Source organism: Phaethon aethereus (genome assembly GCF_964289735.1).
Source record: "Phaethon aethereus genome assembly, chromosome: 2".
In the NCBI taxonomy this organism is placed as follows: Eukaryota; Metazoa; Chordata; class Aves; order Phaethontiformes; family Phaethontidae; genus Phaethon; species Phaethon aethereus.
Window position 1 is genome coordinate 152,426,810 of NC_138582.1, and position 21,971 is coordinate 152,448,780.

General features: G+C 39.6%; 1 protein-coding gene across 1 annotated transcript in view; it reads right to left on the reverse strand.

Moving 5' to 3' along the window:
• The window catches only part of PRTFDC1 (phosphoribosyl transferase domain containing 1), a gene marked incomplete at its 3' end in the record, with an annotated part of 46,810 nt that extends 26,445 nt beyond the window's left edge, over positions 1-20,365 (reverse strand). The window contains exons 1-3 of the mRNA XM_082014722.1: positions 19,902-20,365; positions 16,980-17,086; positions 13,889-14,072 (exon numbers count right to left, since the gene is read on the reverse strand). Of these exons, the coding sequence (XP_081870848.1) occupies positions 13,889-14,072; positions 16,980-17,086; positions 19,902-20,210 (600 nt within the window). The 5' untranslated portion in view covers positions 20,211-20,365. The remainder of the gene's footprint in view (positions 1-13,888; positions 14,073-16,979; positions 17,087-19,901) is intronic.
• Between the last annotated feature and the right edge of the window lie 1,606 nt (positions 20,366-21,971).

The following is a 21,971-nucleotide window of genomic DNA, read 5'->3' on the forward strand; positions in this document are numbered from 1 at the left end:
ACAGAAGCAGTCTCTCACAAAACTCTGAAATAGAAAATTATTACTTCTATGTGACTTAGTTGCAGCAAACTGATTCATAATATAGCCAAGCTTTCTGCACTTAAAAAAAAGTGTTGCAGAAATTAATTGCATGTGTTGGCAGAGTTTAGATAGATGTATCTGCAATTATAAAGACTTCTGCTTTGAAATTATACACTGTTCAATAATTATGATACCTCCTGCTACATGACCATGCTCTACCATCTCAGTCATGAACGTAATAATTAAAATGAAAATTCTGATGCTCCAGTTTGGATGCTGACACCTTAGTATGAAACTTAATTGCTTTGCAGCCTGCCTCCTGAAAAGTACTTCAGTGTACTTACATGGACATGTACTTACAACCAACATATAATTGAACTGATACTATTTTGGGTTTCTTTTCTAAAGAAGAACAGCTAAGAACAAAGGACCTCAAGAGTGTAGGCCAGAACACAGACTGCTATGGTTTTCATGGTAGGCAACTAGAAGGACTGTCCAGGCTTAAGTAGCAACATCCAGAAGACAACTAGTAAGTACTGTTAAGCTGGAGACTTGTGCAAATGAGTGGGAATGATATGGATCACTTCCCAGTAAAGACTGGAAAGCATACCTTCCCTTCTCCAGAATAAAATGTATACCAAAGGGCAGACTGCAACCTCCAGGGCACACCCACATTCAAAATAATCAAATGCCAGGTCACTGATGTATTTGTAGGAGGTGCTTTGAATACCTTGCAAACAAGCCAACAATGTTGACTCAACTGGAAAACAAACACAGTAAACTGGCATACACCCACGGCCAGCGCATCACCTATCCCGCAGGGACAGTAAAGGTACATCTGCACTGAAGCACTGATGGTTTCAACTATCTCTGTTAGCTTTAAAGTTGCGTTCCTGAGCTGCTTGGTAACCACACCACTGACTACGCTGCACTGAGATCTGCCTTATTGCTACTGCCAGGATAACCTGTGATAGGAAATTTTAAACTGGTGTAGGTATATCTATCAGAGCTCCAGTTACTACGGTGTAAGACATATTTTACTTCTCTATGGTTAGATCTGCAATATAACTAATTTGAAGAATTCACTTATTTTTTTATTCTTTTTCTTCTTATTCTTTCCTTAACTAAAAGCTCCATCACACAGGTTTGGAAGTGCTTCAAATTCAGGCTAGTCTATCCAGTTCCAGGGAAGGCCAGAGTTCTGCAATGAGGAAGTTAGCTTTCGACGGAGAAAGACAAACAGCAAACTTACTGACAGCAAGGCACTCCGTATCAGCTGACCTTTGGTAACACGTGTATGTTTTTTCCCTGCTGCAAAAGCAAGGCAGATCATTCAGCTTAAAAAACTCTCAGGGCGACAGTAAGTTACTAAACTTAGTAAATTGGATTGTTCACAATCACCTGTTCAAACATTCAGTAATTTCTTGTGTACCAGGACTCCTGCATGCCTTCTCCATATTTAATCCAAAGAAGTTAAAATATCTTGAAATCGAGACTAGAAAATTTATCCCCTAATAGGAGTTGCTTCCATGGAGATTCTCTGGTATCTAATGAAGCCTAAACTGCCATTGAAACTTTTCCCTTCCCGGTCAAGGCATTTGGAATTGATTTCTCTCGTGCGTACTCACAGGTAAACTCACATGCAGTATTAATGCAGTTAACACAGTTAAGCACAGATTATACCTGCACTTCAGAACGTATTTGCTAGGGGCAAATACTAAAAGCTGTAAATTCTTTACACCCTTTTATTTTGCTGGAAGCATGTGTTCAGCACTATATTTCCACCTATTAATAAGCTCTGTAGATATACAGAATAAAGATATTTCAACTATCTTCAAATAAAGAAAATTTTCTAAAAATATGACTGCATACCTGATCTACCCCTGTAGTTTTACTGCAGGTAAAACTTTCCTTAAAATCACTAAACAGAGTTATGATTTCAGTTTTATTACCATAAACATGAAGTAACTACAGGAGAAGAGCCAAACTGCTGTAAATTACAGCAGAATTTAGACCAATTAACTTGGCTAATAAGAATTATAGACAATAAATTATTTCATATTTTCCTTTCTGGTTTAGCAATTAAGTTTTGTATATTTGCTTGGTATTGGTTCAATGGGTTATTTTGTTTAAGAATGAGGCAGTAAGATTGCAGCACCACATCAAACCATATGGCACAAACAGCACTTGTACACTTAAAAAGATCAGCAAGAACTGAAATCAAGAACATGTGATACCACATGTTTTTAATGGTATACAAATCAGAAACACAATATATCCTCAAACCTCAGGTTAGTTTCCACAGAGTGTAGTCCGCGTTTTCCTTGTACTACAACTTCTTTTTATTCTGTAAAAGTAATATTTAAAACATAGAAGTAAAATCTGCATATGTTCCAGGATGAGAAAAGGTACTAACAATTTCATACGGATGTTCAGTCGTGCGAGGTGAGGTTCAGACCACATACTTTGTCTCAAGATGGAAGGCAAATAAAATTTAAAACTTACAGCAAAAGAACAATTCAGGAAGCGTACTCTCCAGAACTTCCACAGTCCTACTCAGGTACTCATTCTGGACTGCCAGGAGGCATTACTAAGGGTGTCCATCTTTTGTGATAATAATGTAATACAAGCCCACAGTCTTGCAATAGACTTGGGCTTCATTTCTTCCTCAGTTTTCAGAAGACCACTGTAAGCTAAACACTGTAGGGGAAATCTTCTTGTTATGGTACAACAAAAATCATAAAGGACATCAAGCATACTATGGCAGCTACACTGGACCCAGCTAAGAAAAGTTCAGTCTGGATTCAAGTCCACGTTAACTGGAGTATCTGTCTTTCATCCAATTATTGTTTAGCATTAAATGCATGAACATGACAAAAGCGGAACTAGAACTCACGTCTCCCAGCATCAATAGAGGGTCTCACCATGCCAGCTGGGACACTACTAGATCTTTAAGTACCATCTTACCTCTTTTTTTAATTGTGTTGCAAAGTAATGAACAAAAGTAAATTAAGATTGTGAAAAAGTGTAGGGTGAATTTGCAGCTCCGTACTAAAAACCCTGTCCCTTGAGGGGTTCTGCAGGCACAACAGAGAACAGCTTTCTCTAGACTAAGCACAAAGTACTAACCTTCTGACCCTGACTATGAGCAGTTCCTAGAATTTGGTGGTAAAAGGAAGGTAGGAGAAGAATCTTCAAATCTGTCGAATAGCTACAGGCTGAGAAAACAGATAGATAGGTGTAAGCAAATTCACGAAAGATGAGACTGATTAAAAACCTCAAATGCTTAGTCCCTTCCAGCAATTTAGAGTCTAGTGTATCACTGACTCTCACAACTCACTAGCGCTCTTTTTCATACCACTGTGTTTAGTCCCGTGGCTAGTGACAACTTGGAAACTTTTGACAACACACATATCCTTTGTGAGTTTTCTTGCAAGGTTATTTTCCAGTATCCCTTCTCAATTTAAATATTCTAACTTCCGTCTATCAAATAAGGAGGGAAAAGGATTTTGTATTTGTCACATAGACAAGCACTGCAATACAGTACTTCTTGTTACTGCTATATTCCTTTAAAGTAACCTTTTTGTTTTATGCCTTACAGCACCCCTGGGGTGTGGCACTGCATGAACATTGCACATGTTATGATCTGTTTTAAGAAACAGCACTTAAGAGATGCCAGTAAAAGAGAGTCATATAATTCCTTGGGAAAATTAGAACCCTCCGGCTTCTTTTAATTATTTTACCCCATTTCAGATTTCATCTGAAAAACCACACACTAGCATCCAAATAAGTAATCAAGGTGATATTTTTCCAATGCATAAATATGTCACAGTACTTTCAAACTTGTCAGATCTTATTTGTACAACAGGATTGTTGTACAAATGTTCTGGACCTTTCTTACACGTAAGAGCCTATTTCTCTGTCACTGTAAAAATCTGTGAAGCAAACTGAAAATACTGACTACAGTCTCTCCTAACGATGATCTATAGTATTGCTGCAAATGTCATAATTTAGTAGTAGCTTGCTGTATTTTTGGCAGAATATGAAATAAAATATTTTACTAAGACTAAACTTCAATTTTTTAGGCTTTGTAACAAACCACTGCTTTACAACAAATATTGTCTCCAGGGGAACTTTAGAATCTAACTCTTTGAAAAGATGACCTCTTGAATGCTTTTAATGAAATCCCTTGATGCTTTCAATCTGTTCTAAAACTGACCATTTTTTAAATCATCCATAGTCTCTAATGTTAAGATGTTCCAGAAACCTAGATTGCTTAAAAATACCAAAGATTTAAGCTCATGAAAAAAAGATATTTAAAAAACTTAAGAAAAACGAACTTGAGATATAGAACTCCATTTATACATAGTAGCTGTACCCTCTGTAAAATACTGTAATCTAAAACATTTATTTCAAATTGGAAAACATTTTTCAAAAGAAAACATTACAGCTTGTTAGAAAAATGTGACCTTTGGGGAGACAGATTTCTCCAGAAAGATTAGAAAATACCTCTTGTGGAGTTTGCATTAGAGCTGAAGTCCATAAGAACAGAGTATGAACCCACCGTACAGGAAAACTAAAATTTTTGCAGTTAGAAAAAAGAATTCCACAGCTAAAAATCACAAATCATTATAAAGGAAGGTAATACCTAAGCGGTATAAATGACGGTAATACTTAAGCAGGGAACAATAGATGAAAATGATAAGCGTGTTGACAAAGCAAGTAGTGACTTGCTGTAATATGCCCCATAAATGCCTTAAAACAGTATTTTGATATTGCTGGAGAGCTGTAGCACAGCTCAGTACCACTCTGCCTTCACTGCCACATCTGTTCTCATTCTGTCCCCATGGCAATCAGGCCACTTCCTACTCAGCTCTCCCCCGGCTGAGCTGTTTGGTTCCCCCAAATCTTTTATATGTGAGTCACTGAAACACTTACTCATACTTAAAAAAAATCACTAAGAATTCAGATGGTGCTAAAATATATAAGTGGTGTGTAGGTGTGTTATCTGATGCATACAGTTACAGAGATCATCCCTCTATGAGTAAGTTTTACATTACAGATAAACTTGATAAACTGACTGTATGATAGGTTTATTATGACCTTTCCTGAACTATGCCCACAAATTATCGCCTACTTATATTATTAGTAACACTCCAAGCCCCTAAGCAGTGTCCAACAGGAAAATACTGCATGTTTTAATTAAAGTAACTTAAATCAGAAACACTTTCTTCCTCCTTACACTCAAGACAGCCTGGAGCGAGTGATGAATTTAAGCTCTCGTATCTCACAACTCTGCCATTGCATTAAACGGAAGCTGCAGATGCCTAGAGAAGAAGGCATCTGCCTCCGGACCTGAGAAGTTCCACGACACTGAATTTTAAGGTCACATTTTATTACATACAGTATAGTCTCCTCCAGTTTGCCTTAGAACACTATGAAAAGTAGGCTGGTTCTCAAAATAATTAGGGTTGAAATATCCATGCTCCTTCTGACGCCTCTGAGGAGCACCTCTCAGATAAAGAAGAGAGCGGTCTGAAGCTTGCCATGCTGCACTCTTGGAGACAAAGATCCCTCAACTATGGGCAGACTTCTTTTCCAGCAGGAGCTGTGCTGACTAAAGAAGTTACTGCCCACAAGCTGTCCCCAGCTGCTTGTAACTCTCCCGCTGGCAGGGGCTACTGGCAGGCTGAGATGTATGCGTTCATCTGGGTCAGAAAAAATGAATCCAGCAAGCTGAAGCCATTTGAATAGGCTCTCTGGTAACTGGTCTCGTCTGGGCTGAGACAGGTTAGGAAGTGCTCAGAAGCAGCTGAGCTGGCAAGTGTGACTGGCAGGAGACTACTGCAGTCGCTGAGGAATGAAGCAGAGACCGTCATCATATGCAATCAGAAGAGACACCCATTTCCAGTAGTTTTCACACCAAACCACCATCTGCGCCTAATGTACAGATGAATCTGGCAGGAGAGCTTATTCTCAAAGTTACCTGAATGCTGTTACTCTAATTACACCAGCCACAGTTTAACTAATCAGGCTGCTGTTCTTCTCATTACATTTTTGTAGATTTCTCAAAAAAATTCATCAGCTAGTTGCAAGAATAAGTTTTGGGGACAACTTCTGCTACTAACATGTTTTCAGCCATTTCTCTAAAAAGCTTTAGTGTCTCTGAGGCTGACATTTTGCAGTAAGACACTGCTGCATGTAGAAGTGTATTTTGTTTCTTTCATGAAAAATATTCTATTTTTAAACAAGTCTTAACACTTGGAAAATGAACATTTGGACACAGTTAGGAGGACTGTGAATTGTTGCATCTCCAAACATTCTACCCACGCAAAATACAATCTGTTTCCACCATTCCTCACCTTACCATCTCAGGTCTTACTAAGTTTCACGAAATAACTGAAGCATCAGAGATACAGAGATAGCATCAGTGCCTGCTTAAGACTTGGCAGTATCTTTGGCTGGGAACTGTAAAGGACTTTTACTCACTCGTTTTAGCGGGTTTGAGCATTTCACAGAGCTTTCACTCAAAAATCATAGCATCATAGAATACCAGGTTGGAAGGGCCCTCAAGGGTCATCTGGTCCAATCTGTCTCGGTGAAAGCACCGTCTAGACAAGATGGCCCAGCACCCTGTCCAGCTGCGTCTTAAAAGTCCAATGTTGGAGAATCCACCACTTCCCTGGGAAGGTACTACTACTTTAGGATGCAAATGCCGTTTTATCCATTCATAGACTTGGAAAAGTACACAGATATAAAATCTCTTTGGCAATTCTTGGAGTAGATTTCTAGTCCCAAATCTCTCATGTTTAGCTTGCCCATAAGACATTTGTTTTGCAGCACCATCTACAATCACTAGAACACATTTCTCAGAACAGCAACAACTTCACAGTCTATATCCTTGACACTGGTAGCTTCTGTGGACTAAATTAATGTCATATTTTTGTTAACCATTAGCTTCTGAAAGTATATCATGGTGCAAAATTCTCTGCACAGGTGTTCACTGTCTACAGTGCTGACTACAAGCTATGCATGTGAAAAAGGTTAAAAGAGTATATTTTAGATTTTTAATGTCTAGTACACGCACAACCTCTCTCAAAATTAATGAACCACATTTTGCCTACATTGAAGCTATTTATTTGCATGTCAAATTGGTAATTTGCAGATAATTTGGAGATCAATCCTGTGAAATATTGCAGAATTTGGCCTTAAAGTTGATAGGAATTCATTCTACCAGGTAGGCACCCATTTGTAATTCTACCACGGCTACTCAGTATCAAGATGATGACATGGTCATCAGCTAAACTGTGTGCATGAAGCAAAATAAAGGGAACTCACAACCTGCCCAAGACAAAACCTGTTAGTACAAAAGCTGATGTGGATTCTCTTTCATCTCAGGACACATATCTTTCGCAGTAGATCGTAAGTTGTGTTTTCATGACACACAGGCATGGAGATAAACAATCATTGTAACACTGGTGTAAAGTCTGGGTATAGATATGAATCATTAAATGCAAGCAATACACTTAGTTGTTTCTGTTGTGCTGTTAAACGAATAAAACCATTTTGAAATTACTTGCTTTTCAGGGTCAGGATTACAAGATATTGTTTTCAGATGTAAAGTTCATACTGATCTTAAAAAAAACAAGTTCCATACAGTAAAATTATACTGAATAATATTATGCAAAACAGGAATGTACATTTTAGATCATCCTTTGCTCTGATTATAGTCTGTTGCCTCATGCTGTTGTCATTTTTACAATATAAGTATTTAGTAATGGTGTATGAGAAGTAAAGCTACATAGCAGAAAATAAATTGTTTTACTACATTTACCAACCAGCTTTCAACTCACTCGTTTTAAAATTCTTCTCTTTCCTTACTCCTACAGTAGAGAGATTTAGCAAAACTGTTTACTGAGATGGCTTCATATAGCAAAACCATTCAGATTTCTACTAAGCAATGCTTGTTTTGTTCCTTGTCTTTGGAATTTTGCAGCACTAATGGTCCTGTTTATGCCAAGATTAATAACCAACAGTTGTAAATATATTTCAAACAACTGGAAGCTGAAGAGGAAACAGATCATATCAATGGATTTGTTTGTGAACAGACTTCAATTCAACCATTGTGCATGGATCACAATTCAGAGGTCACTTTTTTAATTAGTTATGCTCTAGAAGCCATAAATAATGTATTAATTTTAAAGAATTACATGAACTGACCAAATCCACATAATCCTCTAGAAGTTTCCTCCAAATGACTAGCAAGCAACATTCCTTTGAAGTTTATTCATAGTTTTCAGGATGATTTTCAACAATATCTTCCTGACACCAGAAGATAAAAAATGCACTTCTAGAATCTGCAATTCAGATACTATATGGAAAACAGATTAATATTCTGTAATAATCTGTGATCAAGATGGAATTAAAAACCATGATGTATACTCTGATTATCAACAATTCATCTACTATCCTCTTTCAGATGTGCATGGCACAATTTCAAAACAACAGAGATGATTGGTCTTCTGTCACTTTAGTCCACACAGGAATAACCAAAGAAAAAACAAAAATCTTAGCATCAGTCTCACTCCTATCTTAGCTCACTGTGGTTCCCAGAGAAAAAAAGCTGTCCTGCCAAGATTCACTTGCATTTCCCTAAAACGTGAGATTTACTATCATACTTACTTTGTAAAATATAATTAAGAGAATTAAACAGACAGCTATGGATAATGTGGGAATACTAAACTTTTCACAAAAACAGGTAGCCATGCATGGAGAAAGCACACTGGTCTGCCTAATAAAAGTATGCGATGTTTTACCTCTCTTCCATCAGCCTCCCCCCGCCCAGTTTCAACAATGACTCTTAGCACTATTCTTTTAATTTTTAGCTTCCATCATCTGTTCACTAAAGAAGTCATAATTCACATGTATTTACTTTCTCTTCTAGTGACAGGTTGCCAAGAACTTCTCAAGAAAGCATACAGACTCTGCATACTCCCTCTACTTCGCCACTTAATTTTTCCAACTCCATTTCAAAACTGAGCTTTGGTTTAAAGATCGCAGTTGGCATACACGTGGAACAGGATTAGGTGATATTGTTGCATCTATTAGTAGGGGATTAGACTTGAAGAGCCAGAACATCCTCTTCTGTCTCAAGTTCTCATTTAACCTTTACCTTTATCAGCCTGTCCTAAATTGTCTCTTCCACACTGAACAAAGAGAAGCTCTAATCATCGTTCATGAACAGTCTAGTCTTCTGGTATGGTTCTCATGCTATGCGTTTTTACTAAAACATATGCCATTCAGCCCTTCCCTTTGTGACATCCATGTCTGTCTATTCCTTTGTCCACCCCCTCTTTTCACTCATCCTTAAACATTCTTTCTTGTCTAGTCCTGTCCACTAATTTGTAAACACCCTAGTAAAACACCTTCCTGCTGCTTCTGTTGTACGTCACTCTGGACTCCTCCTAATTAGTTCTTTAATCTTCTGAAGTTATCAATATCACAAACATATTAAAGAATTTCTGGTTCTATGTTTCTTACCTCTCCTGCTGGTGTCATACTCTCCTTGGATGACATTCCTAAGCCCAACTTCTTCCTCCATTGCTTTTCATCCTTGACTTCAACATAACATGTTTCTGAAAATAATTTTGAATTCTTCTATCAATCTGAAACTCTCACCTCTTTTCAACTTCAGAGCTCTGATTTCCTGTGGAGGCACGATCACTCAGGAAAAAATTCAGTATGGTGAAAACTGAATATATTAAATTATATTCATCCAATTTTAAACTTAAAATTCTCTGCAGCCAATTCTGCTGTTCCTAACTTACATTAAAATACAATATTAGAACTTAATATCTAAGAAGCTGACAAATTCTATCAGTTCTTATGTCAGCATTTCCAAAATACATTTCTTTCCCCTAAAACTTGGCATGCAGCTTTCCATTTCATGTGAGCATATTCTAGCGCTTCCTGGTCTACTCACTACACTTACCGCCTCACTACTCTTGAGTTCATTCAAAGAAGTGTATGTTTTCTCCTCTCTGCCTCTTAAAACTCAGAGCTGCTGCTTCTCATTCAACTTTCAATCACTGGATTTTATTTTCCTCTCCACCTACTTCCTGACTTTTACCGTTAAGTCTGCATGATACTTCCGTATCTTTTATTGCTGAAATCATATTTTCTAACTCTCACCTTGGTGCTTTCTTTTAATTTGCCTGCTGTGCTAGAAATTTTCTAAAGTCACCATACAGCCTCTAATCAAATCGCCACTTAAACAATCTCCCTATTTTGAGCTCATTTAAAAACACAAAATTAAAATGAGAACAAGTATATCATATCACCTGTAAGTCCACAAGAAATGGCATTCTCCAAAGAGTTTATTGTACTTCTATGGAGCAAAACTATACACGTCTTCCAATCACCATTCTTTTCCTTTTCATAATGATTTTTGGTATAATTCTTACTGATTAAGAAGCCTTCAAAATCTGAGTTATAACAATGTTATCAAGTATTTCTTTGTAAATCCATAGATTTGGATTTACAAATATAAACTTTGTTTACTATTAAGCACACCTAACTTTTTATTTATTGATCTACACCTAAGCCTACAAGCTTCTGTCCGTATGTATAAACTCCTTCATTTTCTCTACTGTTTCATTTTAGCATTCTAGTGAAAAAAAAACCCTAAAGAAATGGAAAAACATAGTTCGAATTCTAGAGGAAGTAAAAACATGCTTTCAGACAAGGCTGCACCTCCAGTTTCAGTTACAGGAATTCTATTAAAGGTCTAAGAACTAATACTGATGTCTGTAGAGTATAAGCAGTTCAACTACATTATTTTTTAAGCTATGGTTTCCTAAGTTGGATTCCATTTTGTTTCCTCTGAAAATAATAAACAAACGGTATTTTCACACTTTCCCTGTATAGATACTAAACTCAGTAATCTGACATGCCAATTTGAGATAATGAAGCTAAGACACGATTTGAAAAACACAGGTTTTCTCATAAAAATGTTCAGGCTTAGGCACATATGTCAATACTTTGCAAACCAGATAAAACCATCCTGATTCTAGAAGCACAAACAGCCCCTCATCTCATTAATACCCAGAGAATCTAAATGTACTATGCTTTTTTAAAGAATCAATTCATTTATATGAAGAAGTCTAAAAAAGTATTTACATGCCCAACTTTCAGCTACTTAATATGAAAGCATAAATGTCTAAATTCTGGAATATGATGACAGGTTTGAAAAACAGAGCACCACATAAAGCTGGTCATATTTGCAGTCTCCTTTTATTTGAAAGGTAATCGTGTCCATATGCCAGACAACAAAATACAACATTTTCTGCTGATACTTTGTAGTTAAGATGCACTTTCACTGATGCCAAGATCTGACTTTGGGTCACAATTACAGCCCATTTTTGCTACATGATTAAACCAAAAAATTCCACTTTAAATTACAACGTCTAAAAATCTACTGACCTTTCAATACTGAAGTTGGAATGAGACAATTCAAAGATCCTATGAGTTTGAGCTGAAATTAGCTGTTGAATTTAAACAGCTGGAGGGGGGAAAGGTGACATAGCTGAAGGAAGTATATTGAGAGCAGCAGCACTCCCTTTAGGAGAGAAACAGAGAACAGTTAGTAAAAGGATGCAGGATAAATAATGTAAGAAAACCCGTGTCTATAAAATGAAAAAGGGATAAAAAGAGAGAAAAATGTGTTGAGAGCAGTAGTAAGTCTTAACAGAAAGTGGAACAGAAAAGACAAAGGGAAGCAAAGAAGTCTTACCTCTAAAACTGTAATTATTTGCCTCTGATTAAAGTGTAAAACAGAGAGGTATGTTATTACAGAATAAACTGGCACGGGGTATTTGGGAGCCTCATGTAAGGCTGGGATAGAGAGTCACTCGAATAACAGCTAGTTCCACAAGTGTTCTGACCATGGCTATGTTGACAAAGGTACATTCTCTAAAACCTGCAGCTGGACAGGACAAAACAATAACTCAAAATGCAAATGATGACAGGTAGTGGTACTGGTACTTTAGTCAGCATTACATCTATGCATATGTCATGGAATGAATCTAGCAATATCAATGTAATTTCAAATTTATACTGCAGTGTCATTCAGCTTCTCAAGACCAGGAAGATACCAAGCACTGTTCCAAGCACTAAATCAAGCACAGCCTCAGGCTCTAAATATATGACACCTGTTTGGAAGCAGTTGTAAGAAAAAAAGGATTTAGTTTCTAAAAACTATATGCAAGCACTAGTTCTAGGGAAGGTGCTACCTTCCTGCTAAAGCATGAGGCTATGAGCCAGAATAAGCACAGCCACTAAATGCTAGGCTGATCTAGGACTTGGTCTTGATAATTGCATCCTTGCATAACAAGATTTGTATTGCAGTTTCAGCTTGATACAACATACTTTTATTTTATTTCCTAAGCAATGATGTGATGATTTCCACACTTCCATGGTATACATCTTGTGACACTCATTGTTTATGGGTTAGCATGGCTAATAAGAATTGACTTGTCACCAAGGAAAGAAATTTTAGAACCAGGCTATCTTCATACTGGATAAGAGATGACCCAACATGATCCGCCAGATGCAAAATAAAAACCAATTTAAGTAATTCCACTATTCCGCAAGCAGTATTATTGAAGTACTATGATTACTACACCAAACAAATGTGAGTATAATTTCCATGTGCCTTTATGTGAGACAAACATTATATTTTACCTTATTAACTAGTTCTGTAATGCTGCTAAATAGCTAGAAATTGTACCATATTAGCATTGCAAATGCCCTTCATAGACCTGACTAATTCTTGAAAGGGAATTCCCAGGACCAAATCCTAACCAAATGGCTACAAAAGGCTCTCATCCACTTCTCTCTTCCATGATGGACAAAATTCAGATTGGATTTGTGAAAGTTAGGAAAAGTTTATGGTCACTGGGATCAGAGCAAAATGCCAACCAATTGACTTCTGTCTGTGGAAAGGACGTAGCGTTATAGTGGGAACTACTGAACTCAGCAAGCTGCATTTGTGCGCAGAGAGCAACTGTACTATCACTCCATTTACTCAGTGTACTTACTCAGACCTTTCTAGGACAACTTACTTCTAGAAATGCTCCCTCACTATGGAGTGTGAACTACAAGGTGGAATATAAACATACAGCTTATGCAAATACAAACTGTAATCACGCATCCTAAAAAAAGGCCGGTCATCTCACTATCATTGCTTCACTGAAACAAACATATCATTACTGCATAACTTCCTCTGAAGATAACAGGAAGTCTTGATCCTTACTTCAACACTGGATTTGGTTCAATGGCTTATTTCATTTTCTTATAAAACACTATCATCATCTAGTGGTATATTTTGCTACTATGTAAACTGCATGTAATGAAGATGAAAACATTTCATTTACTTAGCATTAAAACATTTAGAAGAAGACATAGATTTATCATCTTGCAGTTATGCCAAACTATGTGGAGATGGGAGTGAAAAATGAAGTAACATGAAATAAACTTGACAGAACCATTGAGGATATTCAGAACAAAGAACATGGTAACATTTTATATGATGGAAACTTGAATAATTTTCTGTCCAAAGATGAAGATAGACTAAAAAAAAAATACAGCTTGAGGATGCTTCATATCCTCATTCATATTATCCGTAAAGTATAAAGGGACATGAGCAAATATTTTGAAAGAAAACTTCACAGGTTTTTTAAACAAAGTATTTTTCACAGTGTTTTTCTAATTGGAGGAGGCGGGGGGGAAATAAATTTCCCATTTACAAAAGTCCCCTATTTATTATGAATGTACAACCAGAATCTACATAAACAAGTTGTTGACTTACGTGGTAACTTTTCAGTCTAACAAAATCGACTTTCATGGAGATGAACCTTTCTGAATTTCTGCTGAGATTTTTAATGTGCTCCACAAGGTCAGCACAGAACTTGTAGCCACCTTTGAGGACACAGAGAACCACAATATCATTGTCTCCAATGTCTTGCATAATATCTTTGGCCAAACGTTCTGTCCTGCGACAAAAAAATTAAGGATAAAATAACATTAGATGCAGATTCTCTAAGTTCATGGTATGCTTTCCATGTTGTTATAAAGAAACACTATGGTGAGTGTACTGCTTGACTGACAGTACTTTAAGTGTCTTGACTTGACTGGGTTTGGATCAAGTTCACAGCAGGCAGATATAGAGTGATGGATACAAGACGCAAGGCATGTGAATCAAACTCCTTTAACCTTAAATGCATAAATTCCCCAGTTATAGGAAAGGGAGTAACACATCGCAGCATACGTTGAATTCATAAGCATTTCAGAGACTTCAGAGTTCAGAATGCACTTAGCCTTCAGTTTTACCTCACAGGAAACATCAATATAAAATGATCCAGTACAATCCCCTAACTTGTTGTGCTAGTTACTATGCAAGAACAATAAATTAAGTGAAAGATAAGGAAGAGAATTACTAGAAATACTTCACACTGATAGACTTTGGAAGATGCTGCCCCTACAATTTTAATAAAAATACAAACAAATACTATAAAGAAATATAGCATCAGTCAAAATTTTATAAAAAGTGTACATTATCACTATTTCACACAGCAAAAAAGAAGAGTGCAAAGAGCTTAAGTGACTTGTTCAAAGTCACACACATGAGAATAATCAAGGTTATGCTCCATTTAACCCAGAATTGCAGTTTCTTCTTTTTGACAATTCCGCATTGCAAACACGATGCGGCAGATGATTGAAACCAAAAGATATGCACTTCTGCCAGACAACAGTACGTAAATTTTCAAGATAAAAGTAATAAACATGAATGCTTATCTTAAGTACCTTTGCTTTCTAAAGAACAAGGTAGATGGCATTTCTAGACCTAAAACAGGGTACCAGGTAATTTTTAGATGTAAAGCAGGTTATCAACAGAAAACTGAACACTGTTGTTTGATGTTTTGAGGAAAAACGGCTCAGGGCATTATTTTCTGTGAACACTTTTGCTGGAAAGTTTTTTGCTAGCTCTCTGAATTAGATCAGTAGTTTCAATGAGAGTGGACTTCTTGACAGGATGCAATTTATTAAACAATCCTGTAATTTATCCCATGTCTTTTATGATTACATTTTTCAGGTTTTTTTCTCTACCCACTGTAATATGGGAATCCATTTGCCACTAGATAATCGAACTTCAGTGAAATCTACATGTGTGCATATACCAGAGAAGAATAAGCTCTAAATTGAAGATATCCTAGTTATGAGCAAAAGCTGCTGCTTCATTTTCACATCTTTGTATTTGTAATGCTTGAGTAAATTCCATAGAGCAGCAATTAGTATTTTTTACATTTGAAAAATAGAAGGTATCATTAGATCATCTTATTTGACCTCAAATACATAATTCCTTTTACTGATGTAAGAATGAAGATTAGTAGAAGACTTTCATTTTACTGAAGATTAGTAAAATAGTCTTTTATAATCTTTTATCAAGTCTGAGCATAATGGTGAAAACCTCTCATTAAGAAACATTTCTCTAGTAATTTTCATTTTTTTATATTATTCCTTAGATTGTTTGAAGAGCTGACGTTTAAAAATTCCAAAGACTGCTTCGTATTTTAAGAGTATGAACTCCAGTATAGAGAAAAATGTACTAATTTCAAATTCTAAATAAAAACATACCAGTTTTTTAACCTACATTTAATTGCTACCAACTGACAAGAAAATTTTCTCAAGTGCTGAGCCTTCTTCCTACATAAAAATTTTGCATGATCATCACAATATATTCAGTTCTGTGTCCTTTTCCGTCAGAATAGAATCAGTCTTTTCTGCTGGAGTAAGAAAAAACAGTAGAGTTCATTCTGCTGGAGTACAAAAACACTGGAGTTCAATACTTTACTTCAAACAAATTTATATTGAATTCTATGAGAACTGAAGTTCTAACATATTTATTTAAAAAAGAGGAATTAAAAGTCAGTTGACCCTAACCAAGCGAGATGAAAAATTCAACACAATGGTAACTGAAAAGGCAATGAAAGAAAGCTTGTGTTTAAAAACAAACACAGGAGTCATAGCTCTTCCTTATGATGGATCTTTACAATCTCCTTTCAAGGCGTTCCAACAATTTTAGTACTTGCGACTGGCTACTTAAATGTGGTAGGTAGAAAGCTGCAGGCTGAAAATATCCCATGAAATTCCATTCAGATAGTCCCAATAAATACGCTGCTGAAAATTACCATTTCCATTTTGTAACTTTTTCATAATATTTTTAACAGCATGCCAAAATAATAACTGAGCATGAACACTGAGGTGGACTACCACAAATATCAAAGCACCATCACACGGCTACAGTGAGAGCACATGGGAACTACTACAAGGTAAGGAATGAGGTATGATCAAGCTTTCCCACTGCCACCCTTCGAACCTAGCATCTGGACCCAAACGGTCCACAGTTGGCAGAAGTCAATGGTGCAGTTGGGAACCATTAGGGAGTTGCCAAAGTTGTACATAACTGAATGTAGTTTTTTCTCCTTTTTGTATTAAAAACACAGCATGGTTAGGGTGCCAGTGGGACATTCAAGTATAACTGTATTCAAAGCTTTGCACTTGCCCTTTCACCTTCAGTTCAGCTCTCTTGTCATTCATATTCCAATGTCAATTTCTGTATGATCACAGTCTCCTTTTTGTGGGACCCCTGTCTCATTCAATGCCCAAATCAGAAATTAGGTGAAAGAAATGAGACAGTGAGTTGCAAAGACAACTACAAGTCTATCATTTCCTTACCTTTAAGCATTTATTTACTTCCCAAATTAAAGTATTTTATAATTGCTAATATAACATTTTAGGACAAATGTTATATACACACTGCCTGTGGATGACAGGCTTTATAAAAAAGAATAATACTACTGACCAAAGAATTTATTTAGTAACATTCAAACTACACATACCTGTCAACAATAATGCCGTGAGGTATGAGCACATATTCCAGATCTCCATAGTAGTGCTGAGGATAAGTGAACAAATCCAGACTGTATCCGGGCCAATTGTCTGAAATCTATATATCAAATAGTACTATTAAGAATACTTCATGGTGTTTGACAACACATAACTGATAAAAAACGAGTGTTCTAGTACACTCTATTGGCTGAATTAATTGTATGACACACTCCCTTCCAGTTATAATTTCACAGAATCACTAGGTTGGAAAGGACCTTCAAGATCATCAAGTCCAACTATTAATCCAGCGCCACCATGTTCCCTAAACCATGTCCTGAAGCGCCACATCCACACGTTTTTTGAACACTTCCAGAGATGGCGACTCCACCACCTCCCTGGGCAGCCTGTTCCAATGCCTGACCACCCTCTTGGTGAAGAAATTTTTCCTAATATCCACTCTGAGAACCTCCCCTGGCACAGCTTGAGGCCATTTCCTCTCGTCCTATCGCTGGTTACTTGAGAGAAGAGACCAACACCCACCTCACCACAACCCCCTTTCAGGCAGTTGTAGAGAGCGATAAGGTCTCCCCTCAGCCTCCTCTTCTCCAGACTGAACAACCCCAGTTCCCTCAGCTGCTCCTCATAAGACTTGTTCTCCAGACCCCTCACCAGCTTCATTGCCCTTCTCTGGACACACTCCAGCACCTCAGCATCCTTCTTGTAGTGAGGGGCCCAAAACTGAACACAGGATTCGAGGTGTGGCCTCACCAGGGCCAAGTACAGGGGCACGATCACTTCCCTACTCCTGCTGGCCACACTCTTTCTGATACAGGCCAGAATGCTGTTGGCCTTCTTGGCCACCTGGGCACACTGCTGGCTCATGTTCAGCCGTCTGTCAACCAGCACCCCCAGGTCCCTTTCTGCCGGGCAGCTCTCCAGCCACTCCTCTCCAAGCCTGTAGCGTTGCATGGGGTTGTTGTGACCGAAGTGCAGGACCCAGCACTTGGCCTTATTAAACCTCAATTTACTATTTCACTTTTCCTATTCATTCTTTTGTTTCTCAGTATACGTCAGAAATCAAATGCTACAGTTTCTTTCCCCACAGAACGGGAAATTTCACCTGAAGTTACAAACAACTAGATAGAAAAAGCAAATATTTAATACTAAACTAGTGGCAAGTCTAAGTTTCTTACTACTTTTAAACTTGAAATGCAAATGTAAGATTATGCAAATATAAGAAGGGATTCTCCAATGGGAGAGTCAGACAGTGGGATAAAGAGTCATAAAATCATACATTAAAATTGTACATTTCTGGTTTAGAGGTATTAAAAAGTTGCACATAAATAAATATTCTACAGATGAAACAGCACATACAGAGAATACGTGGTTCATGGACGGTATCTCTGCAAATCAGTGAAAGACTTTACTTCTTTGCCAAATATGAGGTTCTTAATTTAGATAAGTCATCAAAGAGAAGTGATTACAAAATGTTTACATCTCACCTCACTATCAGCTAGTGTGTAAATGCACTTACAGGAAAAATATTTTACAGATTTAATATATGTTAGTTTCATAAGTATAAGAATATAACCACTAGGAGATCTTACAGCATACAACAGCAGTAGAGATTAAGTAGAGCAAAAATCAGCCAACAGGCAAAGGCTTCAGAAAGCTGTGAAAATGCAAAGTCATCAGCACAGGAGCTAAACAAATTCCAAACCAACAACTTCCACAATTCCTTATGAAAGACAAGACCTGCGGGTTCACAAGGTATCTTGAAACCATTACAAAGCTCTGCTTCAATATTGGTTCAGGATAAAAAGTGATACCCAACAGGCGTTCTTTAGAATCATGTTCCTCAAGTCACGTATTGTCTTTCTTCTTTATACAGCTTGGCCACATGAACCTTGAGTAGAAGGATAAATGGTGAGAAAGTTGCCTGTGTGAAGTGCACGTTTTAATGGCAACGGCCATGGGTTTCTTTGGAAGGGAGATGAAGGGGACGCTGGCATGGACAGGGTGTAACCTGTCAGCCCTGGGCCACCACCTGGGTGGCTGTCCTGCAACTCGGTTAAAAACCCAATGCCACAATAAAATAAGAACATACCTAAAGTGGGGGCAGTGGAGGTATTTGTTTCACAGGAGACTCTGGCTTGTCCCTCAGAATTCGTTTATCTTTGCATAATTTATTCAGCCCCACTAGTACTCAATACTCACTGGCAAAGCTCGCTTTTTCGCACCACAGAAGAACAAGGAGCAGCCAAGAGTGTGCTTTTGTGGCGCTCCCAGATTCTCAGAGGCCTCTAAAGCATTTCGGTGGGAGCCCAACACGTCGGGATCCCTGAGGATCCTCATCTCAATTACTCGAGCAACCTAGTGAAACGCACAGCCATCGACTCTGCTGATTCGCCATACGGGCTAATTCAGGACCGTATTTTCGCGGTGGAAGCCAACAGCCCGGTGAGGCCCGGGGAGCCGGCCGGCCGGCCTCTAGCCTGGGGAGCCCCGCACGCACCTTCCCGCAGCGGGCCGGGCCAGGCACCGTGCCGCTGCGGCAGCCCCAGCAGGGCTGGGGACGGCGGCTGCGGCGTGAGGCAACGCAAGCGCGGGGACGAGAGCAGGGTGAGGGGACGCGGCCCAAGTGCTGGCCAACGGAGCCGGGGCGGGGGGGCCGGGCAGAGGCGCAAGGCACGGAGCAGAGCGGCGCCGGGGCCCGGCAGTTAAGAGCCAGGCAGGCGCGGGGGCTCAAGCACAAAGCACCGAGGGAGCTGCAGCCGCGCTGACGGGCGGGCGCACGGGGTCTACGGCAGCACATGGCGGAGGAGGGCGGGCAGGAGCGGTGGGGAAGCGGTGTGTGTGGCGGGGCGAAAGGTGGGAGGGCGAGGATCGCGCACCGCGGGGGGCGAGCGGCCGGGGCGACGCTTTGCATTTACCACAACGCCGCGGCCTCCGCCGCTCCGCGCTTCCGCGCTGCTGCCGCCTTGCCCGGCCATCTTCCTCCGCGCCCGGCCGAGGGGCTGCGGCGGGGCGGGGCCGCGCGGGCCGGGGAAGCGGGGCTGGAGCCGCGTCGGGGGCCGGGCGGCGGAGGGAGGCGGCCGGAGCCGGGAGCCGCCGGGCTGCGCGGTGCCCGAGAGGGCCGGCCTCGGGGCGGGAGGCTGCACCCCTGTGTGTGGGGTCGGCCCCCGCCTGCTCGGGGAATAGAGCCAGCGGTGTGCCCGGCGGCGCCCCAAGCAGGCACTCATCCGCTCGCCTGACGCCGTGACGGGACGGGCTTAATTGCTAAACGTCTCTAAACAGGAGAGGAAGTACGGACCGTAACGCATGAGCTGAGCTGTGTGTGATGTCACGGGATCGGTGTTCAGAAAGCGCTGCCCGGGGCAGCGCCGTGCCGGCAGGCGGGTTCGCCTTCTCTCAGCCGTGGGGTACGGGACTGCTGGTGCAGGCGTGGGTCCGGCGGGAGGAAGGCAGCGCTAGTGACAGGCGGGCAGGGTGGTGGGAAGGTTTGGACAGAGCCAGGGAAGAGGCCTGGGCTGCCTAAGTTAGTGGGTAAGGTTAACCTGGTGTGGTTTAAACTGACATTTTAACATTTTTTTGCTTATACTCTAGGGAGAAAAAATGATGCCAAAAAGCAAACTTCCCACAGTTCATTAATCTTTGCTTTCCATCCTTGGTGACTTCTGCACTGGTGCTTCTTCTTCTCTACCACTGTGTACGTGCTGGAGCAAGCTATGTCTTCCTGGTGCCTTCAGCCCACCGCCGTGTTGCTCGTGCTGTCTGTCCAGTAGAAGGAAAACAGATCAGGAACCATTCAGCCTTCTGCCACTCCCCTTCCAGTTCTGTTAAAATTGTTACTAATATTTTGCTTTCACAGCCTCACAGAAGAGAAGGAGTTTGTTTCTTCTCTTGGGTTGCTCTGATCATTGTCTACCTTTACATTCCCGTATAAGAAGTTCAAATTTGGACTTGCTTTTATCCTTTCTGTGTCGTATCTTTTGGGGAAAATGCTAACAGCGACTCAGTCACCTGCCAATAAAATTACAGCTTTTCACTTCCTTAAAAGTGAAAGTTGGTTATGATTTCTGGTATTTATCTGTTAAATATACAACTGGTAGAATTCTGCCATTCCTATACCAGAAACTATTAAAGGAAGAAGAAGTTGATTTTAGGGGAGACCTGGGCATAGTGAAATATGCTTAGTGATACCTGAGGGGCTCTTGCAGGCCAAGCAGGAAGACATTTCAATTTGGTACACTACTTTTCTAGGATGTAGTCACTGAGACTTGTAGGTCAGAAGTCATAACAGATGAATCCAGAGAACACTATGGGTGTGTCTACACCAAGAGGTTGGTGTCCAACTTGGTCTGGTTTTTAGGTGCATCCTGTTAGTGCACTTATATTAGAACTCATAGGACAATTAATAGCTTAGGAATCTGGTGTTAAGAAGGCTGTAAATGAATCGCCAATTGAAGTCTGGCTGAGTACTAAAGCAATTGAAAATTGTCTTGTCATAAATACTTTGTTTCTTATATGAAGCCAGATCCATTTGCTTTTTGGTGGATTAAGGAACTACTTACAAGAGCTATCACAACGGTTGACAACATGTCTTACAGAACAGAAGACCACAGGTTTGTAAAGTGACAGAGACCTGCTTCAGAATATGTCTGCCATGGAAGTGATGCCTGTGTATGAAGACTGAGGTATGCTGGAAAAAAATACTTCCTGTTCACAGTGCTTTAAAATAAACTTAATAAAAAGTAGTGAATTTGATAAACAGCATATACAGACTTGTACAAACCTACATAAGGCCAAATGCTGGGTCCTGCACTTCAGTCACAACAACCCCATGCAATGCTAAAGGCTTGGGGAAGAGTGGCTGGAGAGCTGCCTGGCGGAAAGGGACCTGGGGGTGCTGGTTGACAGACGGCTGAATATGAGCCGGCAGTGTGCCCAGGTGGCCAAGAAGGCCAACAGCATCCTGGCCTGTATCAGAAATAGTGTGGCCA